This window comes from Eschscholzia californica, unplaced genomic scaffold (genome assembly GCF_041429995.1).
Source record: "Eschscholzia californica isolate CP2 unplaced genomic scaffold, dmEscCali1.0.p SCAF_4, whole genome shotgun sequence".
Classification (NCBI taxonomy): Eukaryota; Viridiplantae; Streptophyta; class Magnoliopsida; order Ranunculales; family Papaveraceae; genus Eschscholzia; species Eschscholzia californica.
The window spans coordinates 16230488-16250545 of record NW_028238461.1 but is presented as its reverse complement, the minus strand read 5'-3'; the positions used below and the strand labels follow the sequence as shown (position 1 = coordinate 16250545).

Below are 20058 nucleotides of genomic sequence, written 5' to 3'. Positions count from 1 at the left end.
TTTGTTTAGGAGATGTATAATAGCAATGGAAGTTTGGGCTGCTCCTTATTGTCCCTTAGACTTGATGGAGATATAGAGTGCAAGGAAGTGTTGCTGGAATGGTTAAAGGAAGAAACTGATGTCAACAAATTAAAGTTGAGAATATACACCATCTGTTGTTTATGGAAAGCCCGAATTAAACGTATCTTTGATAATATCTTACCATGTGCAAATGCTATTGTTCAACCGACCGTCAAGATGTTAAGTGACGAAGAAAGTGTAGGCTTGGAAACGACTAGGACTGAGCTACAATTGGAATATAATTCGAGAGCGGCTGGTCTCCTCCCAATGAAGGTGATATTAAAGAAAATTTTGACGCATCGCTTAAACAAGAGTTGGCATCAGTTGTTGTTGTGGCTAGGGATCATGAAGGCTCGTTTTTAGCAGCCAAAACTGAAGTTATGGTATTGTCGGATGCAGTGGTGGCAGAAGCTATGACAGCAAAAATGGCAGTCTGTTTGGTAAAAGAGTTGAAGCACCGTAATGCTCTTAAAAAAGTTCAACAAAGCCCATCAATTTTCTCACTATAAAAACAATGGCCATTAATTTTCTCACTATAAAAATATATTACATTATTATACATACATTTATTCATTGTGGGACGAGGCATGGGGGTTGTTTCCCCTATATGTCACAATGTAGACAGTTAGTTAGCATTTGTTTAAAAATCAAGTCCGCTTCAAAGGAGATCAAGTGAAACTGAAACTACCCTCTACTTCAAAGGTGAGAAATCTATACAGTCAATTATATTTATAAAGAAAATTTTCACTTGTTCACATAACTTACACGCAGAATATTAAAAAATAGTAAATGACCAAAATAGTAGGTCGATTACAGACCGAATATTGATGTTGATGGGCTCCCATTGATCAGACTCTTTAAACGGGAAATGACCCGTCTAATTGGAGTCCTTCCATCAACCCCATTTTCTAAAGCAGGAGAGAGAGAGAGAGTTAGGAGCGATTGGAACGAAGCCACCTAATAACCTTCGATTACTTCGCATCACGCTTCAGTCGGTTATCCTTTCGATGTTAAAATCAACGGTCATGATTTAGTCTTCCTCTCCGTATTATTTTCCAACTTTGACTACTAAATATTCCCTTATATCATATAAATTCATAAACATCGTTTCAATCTCCCTCTCTCTCTTTCTCTTTCTCTCTCTAAACCTTGAACCCTTCTTCGTTTTCCTTCGTCTCCTCTCCAACTTTCGTAATCAGATTCTGTTTTTTTAGTCCTTCAGATATCTCAATGTCAACCGAAAAGGAGAGAGAAACCCATGTTTACGTTGCTAAGCTTTCTGAGCAAGCTGAACGATATGAAGGTGAGATTTTCAATCAAAACCTACTTCCTTTCTGCTTTTTTACTTCTGGGTTTTGACCCTAATACCCTAATCTAATCTCATATGATATATATATATAACTATATTTTGATTTGATTTGTTGATAGTCATTCTAGAATGTATTTAAATCTTGATTATAGTATTTGGTTTCTAGTACTCTTTCATTGTTATGATTTAATGTTTTTTTTTTCGTTATTAGTTGTGATTCTTGGTTGTTTGTTTAGTAATGTGGGTAGAGATAGTTTGGGTCATGTTGCTAAGTTAGGGTTTTGATGTTCTTAGTTTAGGCCATAAATGTGTATGTGAATATTTAATTATTTACTCGAACAAAGATGAAGGGATTTATAGGAGAGTGGTGGATTTTGTCTTTTACTCTTTGTGTCTCTTTATTTGAATTTTGTTATGATGTTCTTCTAATTCCTAAACATGGAGCAGAGATGGTGGAAAGCATGAAGAAAGTTGCAAAACTTGACCTAGAGCTAACTGTGGAAGAGAGGAATCTTCTCTCTGTGGGTTACAAGAATGTCATTGGTGCTCGTCGAGCTTCTTGGAGAATTATGTCTTCAATTGAACAAAAGGAAGAGTCAAAAGGAAACGAGCAAAATGTGAAACTGATCAAAGGTTACCGTCAGAAGGTAGAGGAGGAACTCTCAAAGATTTGTAGTGACATCTTGACTATCATTGATGAACACTTGATCCCTTCTTCCACTTCTGGAGAATCAACTGTCTTTTACTACAAGATGTGAGTAATGTCACTTTTCATACGCTCTCTTATCACAATGATTCTTCTTTGCTTAAACACCTTCTTTCTTTCCCTTTTAATGCTAGTTATAAACTCTGAATGAAACTTTGTTATTGACTTTTAGTATTATCCATTCTTTTGCCACTCGGAATATACGAGAGACCTCTACGTTATTTACGATTCATATTAGTTATACCCCATTAGAATACCTCTGTTTTAGAAATGTTCGAAACTAATTGTGCTAGCGTATCTAAACTCTCGAATCTGAATAGTAGGTTTCTCTGCTCATTTTTAATGACATATCAACATTTCCTTCTGTTACAGAGAAACTTGAACTTCCTATATCTTGTCTTATCTTATGTTATGTAGGAAGGGAGACTATTATCGCTATCTTGCCGAGTTTAAGACCGACCAAGAAAGGAAAGATGCTGCTGACCAATCATTGAAGGGCTATCAGGTATATTTTGACAACCTTTACTTTACTCGGGTTTTAGTGAAGTTACCGAGCTTTCCTTTACTTTACTCCCGTGCACCTATCTTTTTCTATTCTAACAACTTTATTGGTGGTACCTTGAAAGGCTGCTTCCAACACAGCAAACACAGATCTTCCCTCAACCCATCCTATCAGACTTGGTCTTGCCCTCAACTTCTCTGTTTTCTACTATGAAATCCTGAATTCCCCTGAGAGGTAATTCAACTTTTGTGGTTCTCTTTGATTCTATAGTCGAAAACCATCTTAAATAATCTGGTACTAGTGATTATCTTATACTTATTTTTCACAATTTAAAAACTTGGCAGGGCTTGCCATTTGGCAAAACAAGCTTTTGACGAGGCAATTGCAGAGCTCGACACCTTGAGTGAGGAATCCTACAAAGACAGCACCTTGATAATGCAGTTGTTGAGGGACAACCTCACACTTTGGACCTCTGATTTACCCGAAGATGGAGGTATGACTTATGATTATAGTCATGCAACCTTCTGAATTCTGATCTAATTACTTACTGTCAAAACTCGATAAAATTCATTACTTTGCAAGCTTCCACTCCTCAAAAGATAGTGTGTTTGGTGACAATTTTGAATACCCGTGACAAACAATCTTTTTATACCATTTCTTTCATACCCGATAACGTATGTGCATTAACTGATTGCACCTTCACTTTTCTCACTATTTTCAGTAATACACAGTCCTTTGCAAAAAAAGATTGAAATACTCGAAATATTTTTAACCATTTGATTGTTCTCTTTTTATTTTTTACTTTTATAAGGAGTCTCTTCTTTTAGAACATAAGAATATAAGATATCTTCATTCGGTTTCTTCTGTTTTTGGTTATTGCAGCTGAGGATGGAATCAAGGCGGAGGAGCCAACCAAACCCGCTGCTGCTGCTGCTGCTGCTGAGCCTGAGGTAAGTTTTCATACTTAACTGCAATTTCAGGATCATAAACCAGGAAATTCTATTCTCATAAACTGGCAGCTGATAAGAATCCAAAATCAAAATTGAATGAAACTTTGATTTTTTTTTTTTTGTGTTCGCAGCACTGATACTAAATACATGATTGTCTTGAAGAAAGCATGATGAACGTCGTCCATTATCACAGAAGACAGATCTATAGTTCCAAAGGAGCATTTCTTTTTCTTGGGATGGAGACACTCAATGTTCTTCTCTGATGATGCTATAGGTAGGCGGATTAATAGTATTTTTTCCCTTTTTCTTCTTCTACCTATTTGCTTTTTTCCTTTCACCTATGAAGATGATGAATATGAAAATGAACCGGATTTGTTGAAGTATGGAATTCACTTTTATTATGCGGGAGTTGCTATTAAATTTCCATACGCCCACTTTCATTTAAAGTTGATCTCTAAGTTACAAGTTTTCAACAATTGTACCAGTGCATGTGGGGAAGTAAAATGGTTTTCGGAAGTCTTCTCTTTATCTGCTTATCACGCGACTCCTTTTAGCTAAGGAGAATGCGACTTTCTCATAAAATGGGCAACTCACCAAAATGGCTCTATAAGAGCATCTTCAATACAATACCAAATCTTTGAAACTCTAAGTGCCATATACGATTTTTTGAATTTTTCTTTTAGAACTTTCTTCAACGTGGAATTAGATAAGTTCAATTTCGATCTTTAAAATAATGTGACGGTAGTCAAATAGAGATATGTTTAGAAGATACTTTATATTCCTGGAGTGCTTCTTGAGATATTTATAATTGTCTAACTCATCATTTTTTTTAAATATAGATCAATTGAAATAAGTTTTCATATATCTTCTCAATAATTAAATATTTGTTTACAAGAATTATCATGTAAAATAACTTCAGAGATTTGCATTGAAGTCACAAAATTGGAAGGATGTTAATTTTGCCATATAGGAGTGAGGAGTGAATCTCAATTGAGAATCAAACTACTAAAGTTTTTTCTTTAGTTTTGCTTCTGAGATGCCCTCAAGATAATCAACTTTTAATACGGTATTCCTTTTCATTATTCCGTTAGTCAACTTTAACTGTTGACTTCTTTTTTACATTTGTGTACTTCGTCTCAAATATTTTTCTACATATGCTTACCTCGTCACCTGTCGGCAATACTTTAACTTAAAAAACTTATGAGTTTCATAAAGCTTTATAACAAATCCGAACTAGCATCGTCTCTATGTTTGATCGAAACCCTAGGGTTTTTTCCAGAGATTTTACAGAAAGAGAGGGGATGTTGGTAGCAGTGGTTAGGGGTGGGATAACGGCCCGGAGGCCCGATACCCGCTTGGGTCCGCCCGGGTCCGTTAGGTACCGCGGGTACTCGATACCCGTGACGGGAAAAGCCCGGCCCGCCAGTCGGGTAGTTAGCAGGCGGAAAATGGTCATATCCCTTTGACCGGGTGACCGGACCGATTAACCCGTCCGATTAAAGACCGATGGTTAATACCGATAGGCCCGACTATTAAGTACCGAAATAACAACATACCTCGACCGATAGGCCCGTCATATCCCTTTGTAACTAATATACTAATATCTCACTTTTCCCTTTTGTTATTTTAAATACCCACAATATTGTAATGTTACTTTTTTTTTGTTGAAAGCATTAGTCTTACATGTAAATTGTAAGTGACCAAGTCTAAGTCTAAGTGGTATTTAAGAGTATAAGAATAGTTAATGAAATCTAATTTTAACTTTTCATTTAGGTATTATTTAATTGTAAATTAGGTGGTTTGGCCCGATACCGTTCGACCGATACCGGTGAGTCCCGACCGGTCTCTCGGTCACAAGCGGGATTGAGCAATGAACTTCTTTTTAACAAAATAACGACAAAAAGGAAAAGATAAAGTCAATAGTTAAAGTTTTTTTTTTTTTTTTTTTTTTTTAAAACCATTGAAACCCTTTTCATACATAAGTGATTAAATCACAAGTTACATGGATAATTGTTATTTCTCTCGGTTCAGCAGCATGAGAGTTACATAAGTAAATTCTCAGAATTTCGAATGTAAAGTGCCTCATGAAGTGAGAGAAATGGGACTAGACACCGACGAAAATAAGAAAGAAGAAAAATGAAAGGATCCTATAGATCACGGATGAAAAGACCCTAAAGGCCAACAAAATAACTGAAAATACAAAAATAAAGAAAATCCTAATTTACATCCCCGTCTTTGTCGCCGGAAAACCGCCATTGTCGCCGGAAAACCGCCATTGTCGCCGGAAAACCGCCATTATCGCCGGAAAATACTAAATATCCTCTATCTTCCACCTTTCTCTGTACCACTACCACAACCACGGATCACACCAAACATAAACACCACCATTGCTAAATGCCAAGCCCATACCACCATCACAAAAACACCACAAAATTCATCACCACTGCCGCGAACCATATTCATCACCATTGCTAAATGCCAAGTCAATAGTTAAAGTTGACAGACGAAGTAATGTAAAAATAACAATCTTCCAAGGCCATTTGATGAGTTGCCATTTTTAGGGGTTAAAATAAATTAATCCATAAAGAGATTAAAAATGCAAATTTGAAGTAGAAATAGAATAGAGGAAGATAGTTTTGGTTAGGGGTAATATCGACATACAAGCACACGTATCTCCCATACTTGTGCTTCAAGGAGGTGAGTCAAAATTAGTAATAATCGAGGAGGTAAACTCAATTCCTAATACGGTGCAGGTGTAAGTTAAACGAAACCCTAGCATCTCCTCTCCTCCAAAATTTCACTTGTTCTACTTGACCCAAACCTTAGACGACCTAATCGAATTCCCAATGATCAGACGTTCATCAAACCTTATTTCTCTGATTAAACTTTACCATCAAAATCCCCAAATCCAAACCCTAACAACAACCTCTTGTAATCTTACTAAAATTTCTTCTAACCCCCCTATTTCACCAGATGAGCTCCTTAGGGTTTGTACAATTCTCTATCAACAACAAAATTCACCACAACCCAGACTCCATTCTCACCTCAAAAACTTCAATTTTAATCTCTCTCATGAATTCTTCCTTCAAGTCTGTAACAAATTTCCTTATTCATGGAAACCCATTTACAATTTCTTCAAATTCACACAAACTCAACCTGATTTCACTCACTCTTCTATCACATTTAACAAAATGGTTGATGTGATTGGAAAAGCTAAGAACATTGAGCTTCTTTGGGAAATCTTACAAGAAATGGCGAAATTAAGACTTGTTACTGATAAAACTTTTAGAATTGCTTTGAAATCTTTAGCTTCATCAAGGGAATTGAAAAGATGTGTTGAATTCTTCCATTTAATGAATACCCATGATTTTTCTTACAATTTGGAGACTTTAAATAAAGTAATTGAAACCCTTTGTGATTCTAAATTGGTTTTTGAAGCTAAATATATTGTTTTTAAGTTAAAGCAACAAATTAAACCATCTGGGGTTACTTATAAATTGTTAATTATTGGGTTTTGTGAGATTGGTGAAGTGATTGAAGCTTCAAAGATATGGAATTTAATGGTTGATGAAGGGTTTAAACCAGATATTGATTCAATTGAGAAGATGATGGATACATTTTTCAAGATTAATAGATTTGATGAAGCTATGAAACTTTTTCAAGTAATTGATGATGTGGGTTTATCAACTTATAGGGTTATGATTAATTGGATGTGTAAGAGAGAGAAACTTAGTCAAGCACAATTCTTGTTTGATGGAATGCTTAAGAGAGGGATTCAACCAGATAATGCTATAATTGCTTCATTAGTTTATGGGTATTTAAGCAAAAGAAGAGTTAATGAAGCTTATAAATTTTTGGAGAGAATAGAGAAACCAGATATAAGTATTTATCATGGATTGATTAAGGGTTTATTGAAATTGAGAAGAGCAAGTGAAGCAACTAATGTATTTAGAGAGATGATTAAGAGAGGAATTGAGCCAATAATGCATACTTATATCATGCTTTTACAAGGTCATTTAGGTAAGAGAGGGAGAAAAGGACCAGACTTGGAAGTGAATTTTGAGAGTATTTTTGTTGGTGGATTGGTTAAGTTAGGAAAGACTTTAGAAGCTACTAAATATGTGGAAAGAACAATGAGTAGTGGAATTGAAGTTCCTAGATTTGATTATAACAAATTTTTGAGAGACTTTTCAAATGAAGAAGGGATTGTTATGTTTGAAGAAGTAGGGAAGAGATTGAGAGAAGTTGGGTTGGTTGATCTTGCTGATATATTTTCAAGGTATGGAGAAAAGATGACTACAAGAGAGAGAAGAAGAAGGAGAGTGGACGATAACGAAACATGAATTGCATTTGCATTTTTTAAGTACCAAACACTAGAGATTTCGAAGATACGGTGGATGAAATGCCAATAAAAGTTTTGGCGAATTTCAATGAAAGATCAAGAAAGAAAATGTCGCAATATAGCCGAGGGAGAAGGTGAGGATCTAATGATCTTCATGTACGACCAACAATCCATTGTTATGCATAGCATTACTCGTCTCTCTAATAGTCCGAGTTCTCAGAGGAAATGACTTCGAAGGCAACAATAAAGCCAAATATCCCTAATGGTGGTGGTGGTACGAGTATTTTGTTATATCTTTTTTCTATTATAAACCAACAATTTGTTATATCGATGTTTTGTTCCTATACTTGCAATGCATAGAAGTGTATAGTCTATTTGATCCATATCGTATGCATCTCATCTGTTTTTCAGGTAATTCCAATATTTTATTGTTTAGTTGGTCACGAATAAAATTGTAGAGATTGATTGTCCTTCAAATATTTAGTAGACAATTCGAAAGATATAGAATTACAACCCCAACCATCCCTCTCGGTTTGGATTCCCTCTTCTCATGGAAATCCCATGCCTTCGGGCTTCGGAAATGCTGGTGTATTTCTGCCTACCAAACACTATTGTAGAAAGCGTTCCAGTCGCACCACCCCCAAACACTCACTCTCCGAGCCTGAGCTAGGGCTCCCCTTACAATGCTTAACCCATTCCACTATTAGGATGGTCCTTTAAGTACACAAGCTTTGTTTTACATCCCCCTCCAAATAATAGTAGTTTAAAAAATAATAGCATGTCGGACTGAGGGCCCAATTCCAGGGCCGAGGCTATACAAAAATGAGATTTAGAGAAACAGGCTACAAAAATGAGATTTAGAGAAACACGCGGAGTTCCCTCTCTAAATTTTACCCGTAGACAAATGAGATTTAGAGAAACTCACGGAGTGAGAATTATAGAAACTCACGGAGTTCTCTCTCTAAATCTTACCCATAAACAAACGAGATGTCGAGAAACACACAGAGTTCTCTCTCTAAATCTTACCTGTAGATAAATGAGATCTAGAGAAACACACAAAGTCCCCTCTCGAAATCTTACCTGTAGATAAATGAGATTTAGAACTCTCCAAATCTTACCCGTAGATAAATAAATCTTATCCTTAGATAAATGAGATTTGGAGAAACACATTGAGTTCTCTCTCTAAATCATACCCGTCCAAAACCTAAAACTAGATCGACACCCTCACATACCATCATCACATCATGGTTAAAGACTTAGAAGTAGATATTTATGGCACATATCATTCTCCATGCTTCACATCATCTCCATTGCCAAATCTTGGGATCTACCTCCCCCCAAGCAAGGGTCCCAAAAATTACAACTTTATTGCTAAACCAATCCAACATTCCAAATCCCACCATCAGACTACCCAATCACAAAATTAAGAATGAAAAGTCAAATGACAAAAAACTGAAAATTAGAATGAATAAATCAAATCTCTTCTTCCAAAATAATAACAGAAGAAAATTTTCCTTCAAAATATAAAATACTAAAAAACAGTTTTAATTAACTGCAATTTTTTTTTCTTTCTTCCATTAACCAAAGTTATACATCTACTCCTATACAACCTTTTTATCACCATTCTCAGTAGTTGTTGTTATTGATGATGATGATCCATAGAAATTGATTAATTTCTGCAAAATCTCAACTTGGGTTTTCAAAAAAACAATATAATCAGCTGTTTCTTCATATAATTGATCTGCTTCAACTTCCCCTGTTTTTGAAGGAATCAAATTCTTGAGTGCTTCTAATTTCTCTAAAACACCCAGATTTTGTGTTAATCCTTCTGATGATGGCAATGTTTTTTCATGATTTTTGAAAGGTTTTGAAGAACAAGACATAGTTGTTGATAGAGAATTACTAGATTTTAATCTTCTTCTTGAACTTCTTCTTCTTGTTGTTGGTGCTGTTGGAACCCTAATTAGATTCCTACTTGGTAAGAAACTCATGAAGACTAAGAATCTAGAGAGAGAAAGTAGTGAGAGAAAGAATTGAGAGAGAGAGAGAGAAGAGAGCAGAGAATGAGAGATTACGTTGATGTGTTTTTTCCGTTTGAGAAAACGGGTTTCAGGCTGTTTAAGTAACGCCGAGTTAGGCAAAAGCCATTCCGTTTTCCTTTTTTTACTATAATGCCATTGTTTTTTCAATTTCTATTTAACGACTTGCTTTATTTCATGTGTTTATTTCGGGGGTGAACTTTTACTACTTCCCCATATATATTTATTTATTTATTTATTTTGAGAAACTGATTACGAAAGTCATTACAATAACATTTGATACATCAAGGATACAATAAGCACGATAACTGTGGAATGAAAACTTAAAACAAACAAGCCTAAGGTCGAACTAAACGTCTGGCTTAAAGGCTAAAGCCTATGTACCTCTGCATTATTCATACTTTTAATAACCTAAGTTCAATAAACAATGAATTTCACCTCCTCCGGGAATCGAATCTTAGACCTCCAAGATGTTGGAGTTTATGTCAACACATTAAATCTTTGCCTAAAGCCCAACTAAATTCTGGCCTAAAGCCCATGTAACTACATTATTCATACTTTTAATAACCTAAGTTCAATAAACCATAGATTCCACCTCTTATAGGAATCGAACCTGAACCTCCAGAATTTTTGAGTTTATGTCAACACTATCAACCACTTGGACAACCAAGTGTTGACTCATCTTTAACAATTGATCCGGAAGTTAGATAACTAATTTCAAGTTATGAATCCAAATATAGAGATGAAGTTCGTAGACTACCAAATTTTAGTTTATTTGCTTATCACTTTAGCAGCAACTTAGCTGGTTGCTATTGTCTCCGTTGAAAGAGTTTTTTCAGCCATGAAGCTAGTCAAGACACGCTTAAAAAAACAAGATGAGTAATCCGTGGATAAATGATACTTTAGTAGTCCTCATTGAAAAAGATGTTATTTTAGTGAAATTGATAATGAGTTGATTATGCAAACATTTTAAAACATGAACTCTCATAGAGGTCAATTGCGTTTGTAATCGTTGATATATTAATATAATTAATGAATATGAGTATTTTATTTATAAAAAAATTATTTGGTTATATAATTTGGCACCTGTAAACGAAAATCCTATATATATCGCCGATAGAACCGCTCAAAATTTTTATGCGTGTTGAAATTTTTTTTGGGTGTTTGTTATTTAGCTTGAGAAACGTGAGAATTTGTTTGATGTAAAGTTAGTGAGTTTGGTGGTAAACTTTAAACATCGCTTTTTGTACGACAATGTCAAAGCGAAAAAATTAAGAATCCAATGAGTTCCATTAATATTAAAGAGAGTGACCAGATAAAAGAAAATGTGGTTCTACAAAAAAATAAAGAGAAAGTGTGGCACAAAATTTGGATGATGTTTATTGTTGTCACAATAATGAACTTTAAAAACTGGTCTTGCGTGGTAGGAGCAAACACATCCTTTATATCTAAAAAGTTTATTTAGACTTGTTAACAACTCTTGATTGGAGTGGTAAGAGATTCAGACTTCTATTTTAGAAGTTAAAAGTTCAGTCATGTTGGCAATTCAAAAAGAAAAACAGTATATTTGATTTTAAATTTGTAACAATCCCATACCTAAGTACTAATTTCCTCCCAACTCAATTATAATTACTTAAAGGGGAGCTACTTAAAACTCCATTTTGGTTCTTGTGTTTTTTGTTTTTCAAAGTAACAAAATGAGTAAGATGAGTACATATATTGTTTTTTTCTACATGCATTCCAACAATACATACAGGGTCAGGGTCAGGGTCAGGGTCAGCGATAACATATTTGAGGCCCAAGTTCAAATAAAGAACATGAGCTCCTTTTTATAAAACAAAAAGTGAACATAAAATACTTAATGTTGATTTCTGGGAGGGATTAAACCTTTGACATTTAACTCATAAACCAACTGTTTGACCACGAAGTTATAGCATGATTCTTGTTAACATTCGAGTTATAGTTTTATGCATTGAAACAAACTACTTTATAAAACTCCAAAAAAGAGGCTCTCAGGTAGGATGGGACAAAAAACAGTCGATTTGACGGCTTTGGGTCTGGATCGCCTCTGATTATATACCATGAATACAACATGAGTATATAATATGTAGATACATCATGAATTAATACACATTATAACTACCATCATCAAAGACATTTTTTATTCTAAAATTCATATAAGCAGTGACGAATCAGAATTTTAAGTCCGACTACACTAGCATAAAATTACTATAGAGTGAAATTCCTCGCATATGTGTACTTGCAAACTGTCAAACTATAATTGAAGGGTAATTTTGTAATGAGTGTGGTATTTTTCATGTTTCTCACATATAGCTTGACTAAGGGGCGGAACCAAGATCTCATACGAGGTCGGGCAAGACTAAAGTCTATAAAGGAGAGTGAGAGTTGGAACCAAAATAAAAATGAAAAAAATATCAAGGAGGCAAACCCAAAGAGTCAAACTCATGTCTTTGGATTGGAAGTATGCAAACTCCACCACCAAAGCTAAAGCAAATTGTTGTAGATCATGGTAGCTTAGCTTGTATATATAGAGATCCGGCCGGGTAACTTACCTGATATATGAGAAAATTCAAATTTTTACAGTGACTAGCATATAAAATAGTTTGATGATGTAACTTACCTGATATATTTTCATACAAATACCACTCATCTCTCTCCACGTCAGCTCTCTCTCCAACTCACCTAAATTCATACAAATGCCATAGGAGGAGTAGTTATGGCATTTGTATGAAAATAGGGGGCTATATTTGACTTTACATGAATTTGGAAGCCATATTTGAAGCTGGTCACAAAGTAGGGGGGCAAATAGGAATTAACTCCATAAAGTATCTTAACTTGGTACAGGGATCCGATTTGGTTGATGGTAGGTCCCAAATAAAATGGAGCATAATTTTCTTCTTTTAAGGAGGGATAAAATTGTAATTTGGACGTTAAGAAAAGACGGTAGAATTGACAACTTGCCAACTTAGAGATTATGGAGGATAGGAAAAGCCTGCACTTTGGGGAACGTCACTTGAGTACCTATTTTGACGTTATTTATTCCCAAAATATCCCTCCTTCGTCACCACGCTCAATCTTTGAGAATCATGAGATAATTCACAATTGTTTGTCTCAAAAAATTATCTCCAACGAATGTAGTCGCAGTAGAGTCTTCAAGCAACCCAATATGGTTTGTTTTTTAAGGATATCTCATTTTTAGTCATCCTTAAATTTAAATCAATATAAATTTCCCCGCTTAATTGTTTGTAGTACTTTTGCATTACTTCACGGAGCGTCAGATCGTAAGTTGTAGGCATGAATAAAACATAACAAGTATCGAGTCATTTTTAAATAGTTTGAAAATAACTTTTATGGAACAAAATTATGTACTCGTCGGACTTGGGGTGGCAAAATAGAAAATCAAAAGGCCGGAGCGAGATTTAAAAATGTGAATTACATGCGTTCCACAAAAAAAAACTTTGTATATAAGAAACTCTCATTTTCCTTACATCTAATATCAAATCTAAATATGAAACTCGCGTTCGTAACTATTGAGTCAGACTTAAACTTTCTGATTGAGTTATCCGAAACTTGTTTTGAGAATACGGAATAAAATATCTAAAAATTTATATTCTAGCGAATAAAACAATACAAATTATAACAATGGTCCTTTCAAATCAAATTTGAACATGTAAGATTCTTTTAGAATATATTTGGCATTAATTAGAGGATGTTGTTATAAATTAACCTAGTTAAACAGCTTGATCTGACGTAAGAGAAACTAAATGGGATGAGGTCATTGGTGTTTGCTAATTTATTCTTAATACTCCAATATTAATCTAGTTAACCACAAGAGGAGGGCAGTTTGGATATAAAAAAGGAAAGAGAAGGGTAAAGATGGTAAAGAATGAAAAAGGTAAGAGTCCTAGGTGTTGGGGTTGTGGCCAACCTGAGAGGGCGCATGTGAATATTGTATGGGCCAGCTGAAAATCCTGGTTGGAGGAGAGAGAGAGAGAGAGTAGAGAGAGAAAGTGAGAGAAGAGAAAGTAGAGAGAGAGAGAAAGAGGGCAGAGGGAGTGCACATGGAGGAAGGAGTGTAGGAGTGAGAGGGTGCATGTGACACGTTTGGACAGTGAACCATGAAACAAAGCTCTGTTCACCATGTTCTCCACATTCCCTGCATACCCATTCATGTCTCTCATCCCCACTCCCATGCATGTTACCCCCCTCTCTCTCTCTCTCTCTCTCTCCCCACCTGTTTCATCACAATCAAAGTTAAGAGATAGATCAACAACTTTTATCTCAGATAAAATTTCAGGTAGCATGTCGATGGAGTTTGTTTCTCTCATACTCCGATCAATTTTTTAAATTAAATAGAGAGGACAATAAGGGAGATAACGTAGATATTATATTTGTTTATTATGAGTATTTTTATGTCTTTGAGTAGTCTAAGTGGGTGACGATGTTGACATAAACTCTAAAATTCTCGAGGTCATAAGTTCGATTCCCAAATGAAGTGGATTTGATAGTTTATTAAATTTGAGTTATTAAAATATAAATAATGTATTGGGCTTTAGACCGTAGTTTAGTTTACTATAGTCCGTTCTTGTAAGAGTTTGAATTAGACAGCTATTTAATATATCGTCATTGTAATGTCTATCGTACATCATACTAAATTTTCAAAAAAAAAGAAGAAGATATTTTTGTTTCTTTTTTTTTGTTATGTGAGACTATTTTCAGGCACTATCTATTCATGTGTAGCTACTATTGAATTGAAGTGTATTCTTTGTTTGATACGATATTTAGTTTGAAGATACTAAATTCAAAACTAATTGTCAATAAGTAGAGGTGAATCTGGATATATCTAATAAAAAAAGATACTTAATCCGTCTCCTGGACTCCCACTCGAACTGCATGTAAGAGAAACAAGGATTTCTTTCTCCTCTTACATGTTCAGTCACGTGGAGAGAAAAACTCTTGTTTCTCTTACATATGGTTCAAGTGGGAGTCCCAGGAGGCGGGTTGGTATACCCACGTGGGACCCTATACTCTCACAATATGGACCTTATACGTCTCTTTGAACCTAATGCTAGTATCCTTTTTTTGGAGTATATGTTCTGTTGCGGCTATTCTGTGTGAGGTCTCTACCCGTAGACACAATATACCGTTATGTTAGGTTTGTGGACATCAATCTCAAAATGAAATAACAATGAGCAAGAACTATCTAAATATAATTTTCTTACAATTCAAAAAGAAAATATAATTTTCTTAGTTGTGAGAATACAATTTATTCATGCGAGACTATCCTCACTATTTCTAGAAATTATTTTATCAGTTTATCGTAAATAAACTCAAAGTCTCAAATTATACTATTACGAAATGCAAAAGAGAAGGAGAAACGATGATAAAAAAGATTAGGGGTTCATTATAAGCTAATAAACATGTGACTTATCTTCCCCACCCCAGGCTGTTGATACACATGTGTTGCTCAATCTTCTTACTAGTACTATCATATCCAATCCATCGAGTTAATAAATCTCCTTAATAGAAAAGTCAGATTAACCCTTTCTTGATCTCCTTCTGCCTATATGCTTTAGTTTTACACTTATTGACGAAATCCTTATAAACCAAAAACGGTGAGGAGCCAAGCTGTAAAGAAATTAAATGTCAATATATATACTCCGTGTAGCGCCCGCTGTACGGTCTTTGAATAAGATAAGGGTAATATTGTCTTTGGCATGCGGGAGGGTAGTCGGGGACGTACTCCAATCATTTTTGAGTTTAACAGTGTACAATTTGATGCTAAAACGACTATCCAATTGATGTGACCCGATCTCTACACTAGTCAAGTCACGATACTTCGAATTCTTAAGGTGCATTGTCAATTGTCATGGTTGGTCTGAGACTCCGAGTGACCACCACCTACATGTTTCGCAGAACATAAACATGCTACAATTGACTCTCCCAAAAGGAGGTCATTTCAAAATCTTTAATTTCAGTGTTTTAATTGCAATATTATAGGATACTAACCAGAGTTGTTAAAACTATATGTTTTGAGTATATTGATGGACAAGTCTAATATAGACGAGGAACTTTTAACAAAAAAAAAAAAATATAGAGGAGGAAGGATTGTATATATTGTGAAACTTATATGGCTAAGTAGTACTTGACTCCTTCACCAAAAAACAAGTACTACGTACCTGACCCAAAGTACTATTTTCTACATTTTAAATCCATAACTATTTCAAATTGTGATACCAATATCTTTTCACACAAAAGATCAGATCTGAATTGCAAATTGTCTGTGAAATCTATCGGTGCACATTCGAGTTATGTCAACCGGATTCAACAAATCTATTAACCGATCGCTCTATTTGATGTGAAAGGGGGTGGCGGAGAGCCAAATTTTTGCAAGATGGCTAATTTGTTTTATTTTTCTTATTATTGAAAAAGAAGGAAGATGATCTTTCATATCCTTTTCCACAATTAGTATTGGTAACTTGTTTGTAGGTATCATAGCTTGTGAAGGGCATGTGGGCTTGTTTTTAACTTTTCTAATTTCAGGGGTATAAGGAGGAGGCAGTGATAGTGCAATTGGTGAGTGATTTAATGGCAAGTTAGAGGACATGGACCACCGCCCAAAACATCAAATAGAAGAGAGAGAGAGAGACAGAGAGTTTTGGCACTCAATGGTGAATGGGAATGTAAAGACCACTTTATTTCCTTTTCTAAATTATAGTACAATTTTTTGGCACTCAATGGTGAATGGGAATGTAAAGATAGGAAAATGTATATCTGCTCACGACACATCCCGACTAAATTCCGACTTTTCTCTCTAGATCATGCTCCGATATATACTCCGACCACTATTCAGTTGGGATATGTACTGAGAAAAGCATCTGGAATATGCACTGGGAAAAACATTTGTAATACGTACTGGGAAAAGCATGACTGTTGACAAAGATACGAGCTACCGACTCTTACAATTCCTTTCCATTGATTTATACTAACTTAATCAAAATATATGACGAGTTTATTAATAAAATAAAATATAGTTATATGCAGTGGCGAAGTCAGAAACTTTTATGAGTGGGGGCACCTCTTTGTTATAGTTACTGAAAGAATTCCCCAGTACACGATCAAGCTAGAATCGAAAATCAAATTCTTAACAAAATTTTATTTATAGTTTAGATATTCTGTGGTGATTTTGATGTATAACAATCAATCTCTAATTCTCTCAAATGGATGAAGGATCTTTCCTCCAACTGGATTCCCAAAATATACTGAAATAAAAAACAAAGGAGGGGATGAAAAGATAATGGTGAAGATTAAGAAGAACGGTGCTAGATGATGAAGATGAAGTGATCGTAATGGAAGAAAAGATGAAGATTAAGTTTTCTTTCTAATAACATGTTTACCAGACCAAAAGTCTAAAAAATACAATTTTGAAATTCAAAAGACAAGTCACCGAAAAATCAGACAAAATCAAAATTAAGGAGGACGTTTAGAAAACTCATCATCTCTACGAGGCCATTTTATTTAGTTGGTCACTTTGAGGAAGTCAAAATTGAATTATCTCAATTAATAAGAACCTATTTTAAGCGAAGCATGACCTTTATAATATATTTTTAATAAGTAGTCATCTTAAACCAAACAATAATTTCAACTAACTATGTAGTAGATATTTTAGAAAAAAAAAATGTGAGTAGTAGAAATTTCTAGAAAAAAAAACTAACTTAAGTAGTAGATATTTTAGAAAAAAAAGTGTAAGTAGTAGAATTTTCTAGACAAAAAGAATGCTGTGTGTGGGACTCGATCCCTTAACCTCAATATTAAAACATAATTGTTTCACCAACTAAGCTAGAGAATAATTGTGTTTAAAAAATGGAAATATATTTAACAAAACAACTTGGTTGTGATTAGGACAAGCTGACTAGGACAAAAAAATAAAAAAATTGCCAACTGGATTGGAAGATAACACCTTCTATTTAATCTTCAAACTTCACCATAAGTGTTCTCATTTAAACCACCTTTACTCCTCCAATAGTAATAAAATTTGGGTGGTAATTTAAATTCCATATTGACTCCTATATTATCACATATAATTGAGAAATAATAAACTATTTAATTCTCTTCTAATGGGAGTCCTAATGTCGAATTGACTACTCATAAATACCCACACCATTCACAATCCACACTGAGGTGATTCTTCATCATCCCTTTTACTTACTTTCCTTCATTCACATATTAGTGAGAACTAATTAACTATTTAATTTTCTTTTAATACGAGCCCTTGTACTAAATTGACAAGTAATGGTACCCAAACCATTCACAATCCCCACTACATGACTGTTCATCCCCCCCACTTAGTTACTCTCCCACGTTCACTTTACCATTCAAATTCCACCATGGATAATTTTTCATCATCCATTACTCTTCAATTATCAAATTTCATCCCCCCACAAACCTTTCTGTCTACCACCAAGATTTTTCATTTACCCTCTTTTCAATATAATGTTCATCCATGGATCGGTTTTGAAGTTTAGGCTGCTCTACTTCTCTATAAAATCCTTATTCATTCTCAATTAAAGCACACCAACTTGGTTCATTCCATTGTATTCCAGTTATTCAAAATTAACCTCGATAAATTTCCCTCCTCCATCTTTAGCCAGTTTTATGATTCTTAATACATGTTTGCTATAACTTATAAATGCGTATTATGGTTGATGGGTGTAAAATAGAATCAAAGATAATCCTATGTGCTATATGTAATATGTTCATTTTAAAGTGAACTATTCCATTATATATGCCTCACAATACATACTAACATTCAGACTTACTGTAGTTCGATACTGAAAAGTTTGAGTGAGTGTTATCTTTTGGGTCATAGGTTTTGAAGATTTCGGTGATGTCTAATGTAAACTAAACATTACAATCTTTTCATAATTCAAATGCATAATGATTTAGTTCCTGCATTCTTCTATGTAATTCAATTAGATTAGTTTGCATATATCAATCAAATTTAGGAAACTTGACCGATATTATGTTATTAGAGCTAAAAATTCTGATTGATGGATAGTGAGGAGATTTTTTGAGGAGAGAAGTGTCCCGAGTGACGTAAGCTAGGGTTTTTTCCCTTTCTCCTTTTCATCTTCTCCTTTCAACTTCCCCGACGGCGCATTAACTGTTCGTGAGTTTACTGGCTCTTTACTCTCTCTGGCGTGAACTCCTCTCTCTCGGGAATCATCAACCTTCCTTATTCCATTGATTTACGCACTCCTCATTCATAGCACCGGTGGAGCTACCCAATCGACGCGGCTGAAGATCCACAAACAGATCCACTCCTCATTACTTCCCGAGGACTACAGTAAAGACGATTGGCTGTACTTCTACTCGGAGTAAAGACAGATAGGCAGGTTTCATTTGCCTCGATCACGCAACCGTCACTTCTCTGTGCTTATCAATCAAGGTGAATATCTTTTACTCACTCTCTCTCTTTCCCTTCTTTCTTCCTGTTTCTCTCTCTCTCTCTAGCGACTTTTCTTTTCTTTCTTCGTCGCCTTTCTCTCTCTGGAATGTGGGTCGTCGTCACCGGAGCTCGAGAGTAGGCTGCTCTGGTGGTGACATCCCCCCAATCCCCTTGCATGCAATTGAATCATGGTATATTGGAGTTTCTTGGCGCTCGTCGTTTGTGGTTTGTCTGGCTCCTCCTCTTCCTACTATTTAAACATCTCCGGTCACTCTTCTGTTCATCCTGGTCCAAATCCATAAACTTCCCCCCTCTTTCTCATCTTCATTAGAACAATGGCTTCCCAATCCACCCTCACCTCTAGGGGTCGTCTGTCCATTCGTTTCGACAAACCATCAACCAAACCAGAACTTCAACCTATCTCACAGGGATTCATGGCTCGGTGGTGTAACCCATATGAGGCCTCACTCAACTTCATCAAGAGTCTCCTGTACCCTCAGTCTCGGTTCTTCAGAGACTGTGACTATGCATTAACCCAAGGTCCGATCAATACATTCCTGATCAAACCCAAGAGTCTTTTTGTCTTGAATGCCCTTAACTATGGTAGACCCTGGATTCTTAGGGGGTTATTGTTGGTTCTCAAGCAGGTGGAGTTCCCTCTGTCCGAGGGAACAGATGATC

At 35.3% G+C, this 20058-nt stretch overlaps 2 protein-coding genes across 2 annotated transcripts; both read left to right on the top strand.

The window, feature by feature from the left end:
• The first annotated feature begins 977 nt into the window (after nucleotides 1–977).
• On the top strand, nucleotides 978–3947 carry GRF12 (general regulatory factor 12). Its single transcript, XM_086632418.1, has 7 exons — nucleotides 978–1363; nucleotides 1817–2123; nucleotides 2493–2580; nucleotides 2702–2811; nucleotides 2922–3070; nucleotides 3460–3527; nucleotides 3659–3947. The coding sequence occupies exons 1-7, from the start codon at nucleotides 1291–1293 to the stop codon at nucleotides 3662–3664; spliced, it is 801 nt and encodes a 266-aa protein (XP_086488544.1). The 5' UTR covers nucleotides 978–1290; the 3' UTR covers nucleotides 3665–3947.
• A 2296-nt stretch (nucleotides 3948–6243) lies between these two features.
• On the top strand, nucleotides 6244–8252 carry LOC147543199 (Pentatricopeptide repeat (PPR) superfamily protein). The gene has a single exon (XM_086632417.1). It carries the CDS (start codon nucleotides 6374–6376, stop codon nucleotides 7868–7870), a length of 1497 nt encoding a protein of 498 aa, XP_086488543.1. The 5' UTR covers nucleotides 6244–6373; the 3' UTR covers nucleotides 7871–8252.
• The last annotated feature ends 11806 nt before the right edge of the window (nucleotides 8253–20058 follow it).